Source organism: Neomonachus schauinslandi, chromosome 8 (assembly GCF_002201575.2).
Source record: "Neomonachus schauinslandi chromosome 8, ASM220157v2, whole genome shotgun sequence".
Taxonomy (NCBI): Eukaryota; Metazoa; Chordata; class Mammalia; order Carnivora; family Phocidae; genus Neomonachus; species Neomonachus schauinslandi.
This window is the reverse complement of record NC_058410.1, coordinates 107386245-107394184: the sequence shown is the minus strand read 5'-3', so window position 1 is coordinate 107394184 and position 7940 is coordinate 107386245. Positions and strand designations below refer to the sequence as shown.

Below are 7940 nucleotides of genomic sequence, written 5' to 3'. Positions count from 1 at the left end.
CCCCCCCCCCCCCCCCCCCCCCCCCGCCATGCTGCCCTGGGCCTTGTCCTCAGGAAGCGCCAGTCTGAGGGGGAGAAACCACACAGCCCTCAAGAAGCCCCAGTCTGAGCAGGGAGATACAGACCTGCCCCCAGGGAGTCCCAGTCTGAGAGGGAGACATAGCCCTGCCTTCAGGGAGCCCCAGTCTGAGGGGGAGACACAGCACAGCCCTCAAGGAACCCCAGTCTGATGGGAGACTCAGTCCCGCCCTCAGGGAGCTCCTAGCCATGGTCTAGTCTTCTTGAGATGTCTGTAAATTGTTCAGAAAGAGTGAACAGAAGCCTGTAGCCTGTGGATTCCCTGAGTGGGATAGGCAAGTGAGAGAGCTTGGTGCCCACTTCTCCTTCAGACTGAGGGCTTCAGGCCAAGCCCTCCTGTCTGACAGTTCCTCGTGCCAAGGCCTCTCACCCCAAGACACTAAAGTTCTGCTCATCCTGAAAGCAGGGCAAAGTTTTAAAGGAATTGTTATAAACTGGCTGAAAACTTCATCCCTCCTCATGTGATGCATTAAGATACACAGAGCACCCTAGGAAGTGTTCTTGCTAAAACCAAACCTGAATCCAAGCACACCTCAGCCCTAACTACTGGCTTATGGGCAAATGCAGGGGACAGAAGAACAAGTGAGATGACACCACTTGGCTGCAATTGCCCAATTGAGAATGTGAGGAATTCTTCAGGACAAATAGCCCAGTTCCTTCAATACACACATGGCATGACAGTAACTGTTATAGAGTAAAAGAAGCAAAAGTGATCAAAGAACCAAATGCACAATGTGGGCTTGGTTTGGATCCTGATTTGAACATACCAACTGTAAAAGATAGTTTGAGACAGAGAAAATTGAACAGACTAGATATTAGATGTTCTTGCTGCTAGTTTTGTTGGGCATGATTACTATTGTGCTTATGTCAAACAAAAACAAAAAGGCAAAAAACAAACCCTCTGTACCTGTTAGAAATGCCTCCTTAAATATTTACAGGTGAAAGGATTTGCTTTAAGATACTCAGAGGGGATAATGTGTGTTTGGGAGGGTGGTATAGATGAAACAAGAAAGCGAAAATGTGTGCATTTGTTGAAGCTAGGAGAAGTGTACATGGAAAGTCATTATAATCTCTCTACTTTTGTGAATGCTTGAAATTTTCCATGATGAAAGTTGAAAAATGCAGTAAAATAAAAGAAGCACTGGCTGAGAACTACAAACCTATGTCCCAATAACTTGCTCTGAAGATTCAGTCGCTAAGGGAGGCAGCATCCCTGGACTCTGCTCCTCCCTCTGAGGGCTTCCCCCAGTTATAAGGGAACCTGTCTCCCCACTGTCAGGAGCACCAGGCCAGAGCCAGTGAGAAGGTAAACACACAGGGTAGACCAGAGCCCAGCCTCGCTTGCCACAGGCCGCAGGGAGCCTGGGCGGTTTCTCTGGTTTCTGTGCAGCTGCCTCACGATTATCTGAGACCCGGGCACAGAAGAACTGGAATCCAGTCATAATCCCCAGAAGTTTCTCAAGCCTAGGTCATCTCCGCCCACACCTTCCACTGTCCCTCTGGAGGAGGACGGCATGGAGGACAAGAAGACAAAGAAAGACAGGATGAGAGAGGACAATGTGGCCTGGATAATTCAAAGCTTCAGTCAGGGCACAGATTCATCTAACACTGAAGCTGTACAAGGTGACTAACGTCACTGGAAGCAGCACAGTCGAGTGGAAGGAGCAGAATTACAACCTGGCACCCCATACAACGCAGTATGATTTGTCTGTAAAAAGGAAGGATATTCTAACAAACGTGGCAACATGGTTGAACTTGGAAAACATTATGCTAACTCAAAAGAGCCAGGCCCAAAAGGACCAATATTATATGATTTCCTTCAAATGAGATGTCCAGAAGAGGGAGAAGTATAGAGACAGAGAGGAGACTAGTGGTTCCTTAGAGCCAGGCCATGGGAGGCTAGGGAGTGAAAGCCAGAGTGTACGGGGTGTCCCTGCCACACGATGAAAATATTCAAAGGTGGGCTGTGGTATTGACTGGTAGCACAACTCTGTGAACATGCCAAAAACCATTGAACTGTCCCCCTTTCATTGGGTGAGTTGTAAGGAATGTAAATCATCTCAATAAGCCCCCACTTCTTGCTGTGAGATCCAACCTGAGGCTCAGATCTCTCATCTATAAAATAGAGAAAAACAACACCTAAAAGAATAACAACTAAAAGAATTATTAAACCCCCCAGGGAGAGGTTTTGTGCAGAATAAATGTGGGACCTGACAACATAGTGATGGGGCAGATTAGGGGTGGGGTGTGGCCAGTGGGCTATTTGCTTGGGACGGCTGGGGTGGGGCAGTGGTGCGGGTGGGGAGATTCTAAATTCATAAAAATCTGAGGTGGGGCGCCTGGGTGGCTCAGTCTGTTAGGCGTCTGCCTCCCGCTCGGGTCATGATCTCCAGGTCCCGGGATCAAGCCCCACATCGGGCTCCCTGCTCAGCGGGGAGTCTGCTTCTCCCTCTCCCCCTGCCCCTCACCCCTGCTTATTCTCTCTCTCTCTCTCTCTCTCCTGTCTCTCTCAAGTGGATAAAAAAAAAATCTTTTAAAAAAATCTTCAATTGATATTGTTTAGGCCAGGAGCCTTCTGGAAGCAGTCCTTGATCTTAAAGATCCCCCTAAGAAATCTCCAAACACCAGCCACCAGGCACCCCTCCATGTTTGCTGGGACCCCAAGCTCTGTGTTCAGTTTCCTGGGGGACCATTGGAGGAGGGGCATAGCTGGGGAGGTTCCCAGGGAGCCCTGTGTGCAGGAACCCAGTTCCACCTCTCAGGACCCGGACTAGAAATGTTTTCTGTATCCCAGTCCAGCAAGGTATACATCGTATGGAACGGAGAGAGATGCTCCAGGGGCAGAGCCTGCAGAAAGGACCAGAAGTTAGGCACTAGACACTGCCCATACCCAGGACCAGTGTCACTGGAGGAGCTCGGTGCATTTTCTGCAGACTTCCCACCCTCCCCCCTCCAACCAGCTCACTGTTCCTGGGATCCCCTCCCAGAGTCGTCAGGGTCAAGGAGACTGAGGCCCACCCCAGCCTTTTTATTGGCTCCTCTGAATTTGCTGGGGAAAGGAAAAAGAGAAAAAGGTGAAGAATTCCTTTTAAAAAAATCTTGGTGGAAGATGACACTGCTCCCTGGTCCTGCCCTCCTGCCAGGCCCCACGCCCGCCTCTCTCTGCTTCTGCTGCCTCCGGATCCTCGCCCTGAGGGTGCTGCTGAGAAAAGCCAGAAAAACGTAAATGCTTACCACTTCTCCGTGCTTGGCCTCAAAAAAATAAATACACTTTAGATTGTTCAGAGGAGGATTTGCGGGGGCCAGCTTTGTCAGGAAAACTTAACAGTCCTCCTAAGTAAAGCAGTCAAGACACGAAAAAAATCTGAGCCTCTGGAAAGGGAGGAAGTGCCACCCCACGCCCAGGAGCCTCCCCTCGCTCACAGGTGTTGTCCACTGGTCATCAGAGTGAGAATTTGTGGAAAGCAGTGACGTGGTCCTCTCTCTACCAGGTTGTGCCCTTAGCAGCACAGGACTGTGACATCATGGGAGGTTTGGGAAAGGAGACAGGCATTTCAGTTCTACCATTGTGTCTTAAGACCAGCTTTGTGGAAAGTGACAGCCAACAGATACATTTTCCACCTGGAAACAGCCTAAGGGAAGTAAGAGAGAGATGGAGACAAAGAGAAGAAAAGCCTCAAAGAAGCCTACTCCGGTGTGGCCAATAGAAGCAAATAAGAACGAACTAAATGCCTGCCTAAGTGTGTCCATTCAGGAAGTGTAATATGATGTACCAATTAAACATGATCACTTTATACAAATACCAGATGATATCACTCACATGTAAAATCTAAAAAACCAAACACACAGAAACAGACTAGACTGGTGGTTGCTGGGGGCGGGGAGAGGGAAGGGGAGATGTTGGTCAAAGGGTACAAACTTCCAGTGATAAGATGAGTAAGTTCTGGGGATCTCCTGCACAGCATGGTGATTATAGTTAACAATACTGTGTTATATCCTTGAAACTTGCCAGGTTCTCACCACAAAAAAGCAATGGCCATTATGTGCCATGATGCAGGTGTTAGCAAATGTGACCATAGTAAACACTTTGCAATACGTAAGTGTATCAAATCAACATGTTCTGCACCTTAAACGTACACAATGTTACTTGTCAATTATATTTAAACAAAGCTGGGGGATATAATGGTTTTGAACATTATGCAAATACTATATTATCAAATTACAAAATGAGGTGCTCAGTTGTATTTATACCATGGTTACACTATTTATTATGTAAATGTTAACAAGACTAAACCAAATGGGGAAAAATTAAAGCCATTAGTCAGTTGTGGGTGAGAATCTGGCTTGAATTCTTTTTCCTGTTTTTGTTTCTCTTAATGTTTTCACTATATTGTGTGTGTGTGTGTGTGTGTGTAACTGAGAAACTTTTTTCAAGTCAGTGGGGTTAGGATAGTTTCACTCCCAGCAAGTTGGTATGAAGCACTGAGGTGGTTTGGATCAAGCCTATTGTTTGCCTGAAAATTTAGATATGCCAACCATTGCGAGTAGAACGGCCTGGAGAATTTCTCTGTTCTGGGACTAAAGGAGATTTGGGGATTACAGAGAGGCTTTGTAAGTCTCTCCAGTGACTAACTCTGTGCAGAAGGCAATCAAGGAAAATGACAGGAAAAAATGAAAGCCCTTTCTTATTTGCTCACAAAGGCTGTTTCAGCTTCTCCCCCTCTCCCACTCCCATCCCCAGGAATTCTGCTTGTCCCTCCTGTGGCACCTTGTGTAAGTCCTGCCACCTTGTGCTGTCCCTGCAAGACCTGTCACCTAGGAAGGGCAAAGCGGTTTACCAGTCTCTTCTTAACTAGGGATTTGTAGCAGTAATCCCCACCCACAGAGAAAATAGAAGCCCAAGCAGTGACCTTCAGTCTGACTTCCCTTCCATCATCTGGGGTTCCTGGGTGTCATCTGGGCGTCAGCTGGGTCCTGCTGCCAGTGTGCCCAGCACCCTGCATGCAAGTCCTCTTGGACTCACCAGCCTTACCCAGGACAACACTGAATGAACAGCTGACCCCTTGCCTCAGCCAGGGAATGGGTTGGATGGGACAGAAAGAAGAGGTGAGGATGAGCCACGGGCTCAGGGTAGGCTGCCCTTTCCCTGGAAAATGACTTGAGACCCATAATGGTGGGTCTCTGGGGAAGAGCAGTGTGCCGGAGTCAGCCGCTGTCACCTCCACCTCTGGCTCACCAGGACCTCCCTACGTTGCAGCTCAGGATTTTATTTTTATACACACCACAAATACTTTAGATACGTTATCGTGTCACACTGTCATGATTCAAGAAGTAAACACCAGCAGGTATTTAATGGGCGCCTGCTGTATGCCAGGCTCTAGACGGAGCTAGGGGGTGACCTCCAAGATGGTCTATTCCAGTGGATTTGTTTAAAAGATGGGTGAGCAAGGTACCAGAGTGGCAAGTGACTTACCGAAGGTCACAAGCTAATTTACAACACAGCCCAAACTATAGCCTAGACCTCCTGACTACCCTGTCCTCTGCTCTTTCCACCACACCCAAGGACAAACACCTAGAGATGCTCTGAGTCAGAATGTTGGAAAACAAGGGAACTAACCAGGAAATTTAAGCTTCTGGGACTGAATGCATAAACTTTGAGTGAATCAGACAAAGAGCCAAATAACATCTCAGTATATGTGATCTATGAGTGCCCCATCTCTACCGTATGAAGCAGGCACACTTTCCTGTCTGGGTCTTCCTCCCTGGAGACTCCTATCCACGCAACTTACGTAACTTGACACCTTCCTCCCAGACATTCCTTAGCCAGTCATTAGGTGGAGCATATGATATCGCCCTCTTTATAGGTCAAAAATGTTAGCACATTGGCAATTTCACAGGGGCCACCTGAATCCAGCCTCACACACACACACACACACACACACACACAGTACTAAGTTGTGCACACAGAGCGCCCCCATGGGCCTCCGAGTCCCCATCTAGCTCTGACCCCAGGACCGGAGACCACTCACTCTTTGACTTCTTTGGAGGAAAAGTCCAGGTAGCGATTGCTGATCCACTGAATCTCGAACCAGTCTCGAAAGCCATTGTTGCCACAGCATTTGAACTCGATCTGCAGCATGTCGATGGTCTTCTTCATGAAACACCTGCCAGGCGTGTCTGTGTCTCGGTAGTACTTCATGCCGTTCTTGAGCCCGTGGGCCAGGGTGCTCTCCAGTGAGCCCCGCATAAGGAAGCAGCAAAGGGTCACCAGCAAGAGGGCAATGTTGAAGAGGACACAGACAGCCAGGTATGGCTTCAGCCAGGGCTTCCACTTGGCGTACTTGGCAGGGTCCAGGGCATCATAGCAGATCTTGCCGGCCAGAGAGTTGAAGACACAGGACAGCAGCCCCATCCCTATCAAGGAGTTGGGCACAAAATGGCTCTCTGAATTATTCATCACATCGCTCCGCTTCCGCAGTTCGATCTTAAGGAACAGCCCTAGGCTGAAGATGATGATGCCAGCCAACACAGAGAACCAATTCATGAGCCAGAGCCCTTGGGCCAATTTCACCCGCTTCTTCTGGTCAAATTTGACCTTCAGCAGCGCCATGCTTGCCGAGTGCAGTCCAGGCAGCTTCCCTTGGCAAAACTCTCACTCCTGACCTTCGTGAGCCCGGGGGCTGCAAACTCAGGGCCTTGGGAAGGGAGCAGATGGCCCACACTGCAGGGAGCTTCCCTGGGAGCTGCCCATGTTGAGCCCCTTAGCCTGGGACCCCTGTTAACTTAGTAGTGGTAACAGGGGCCGCAGAGGTGCAGCTCATGAAGGAGCCAGGTCTCCGCAATGTTCTTGCAGCTTCCTTCCCAGCCAAGCAGGGAGAGCCGGAACGCTGCAGATTAAAAGTGGGGACCACAAGACATCTCGCTAATCTCTTTAGCCAGGCTCATCCCATTAGATAAAGCTGTGCCAGTTTCAGAACATGGCCAAGAGGAGCCTAAAGGGACACACTGCAGCAGAAAGCTCTGGGTTCAGCTTGAGAAATCAGGAACAAGAACAGGACTGGCCAGAGGAGTGGGCTCTCCCTGAGGGCTGGCTCAGATCATGTGGCTCCCCAGAGGCCCGTGTCCAGGTCAAACGCCTTCAAATTTAAAACTTTCTGTGGGACAAAAGATATTATTATCCAAGTTGAAAAAGAAATGACAGATTGTGGGAAAACATTTACAACATGTAAAAAAAAAAAAAAAAACATTTTTTGGGCGCCTGGGTGGCTCAGTTGGTTAAGCGACTGCCTTCGGCTCAGGTCATGATCCTGGAGTCCCGGGATCGAGTCCCGCATCGGGCTCCCTGCTCAGTGGAGAGCCTGCTTCTGCCTCTCTCTCTGCCTGCCTCTCTGCCTACTTGTGCTTTCTCTCTGTGTGTCAAATAAATAAATAAAATCTTTAAAAAAAAAAAAAACATTTTTTAAAGCTCCCACAATTCCACAATCAAAAGATCAATAATTGACTGGAAAAACAGGTAAGAGACAGGAACAGGAGGTTTATAATAGGCAAACTTGGAAAGTCCAATCTGGAAAAGATGTTCAGTCTGAGTAGAACATAGGGAAATGCAATTAAGATAATAATAAAAGACCAATTTGATCCAGCAGATTGAACATCTGTCAAAATTTTGTCACCAAGCAGTATAAACAAAGATAGAAATGGAGATGTACACTCTTGATGAGTCTGTAAATTTTTTGTGTTTTTAATTAGCAGACTTTATTTCTTAAAGCAGTTCGAGGTTTACAAAAAAAAAAAAATTGGGGGACACCTGGGTGGCTTAGGTGGGTTAAACGTCTCCCTTCGGGTCAGGTCATGATCCCAGGGTCC

The 7940-nt window shown here is 48.1% G+C and overlaps 1 protein-coding gene across 1 annotated transcript in view; it reads right to left on the bottom strand.

Moving 5' to 3' along the window:
- Positions 1 to 6928, bottom strand: part of PRPH2 (peripherin 2) — a 17628-nt gene extending 10700 nt beyond the window's left edge. Inside the window, exon 1 of the mRNA XM_021691912.2 lies at positions 6107 to 6928. Coding sequence (XP_021547587.1) covers positions 6107 to 6687 — 581 coding nt within the window. The 5' untranslated portion in view covers positions 6688 to 6928. The remainder of the gene's footprint in view (positions 1 to 6106) is intronic.
- Positions 6929 to 7940: the final 1012 nt, after the last annotated feature.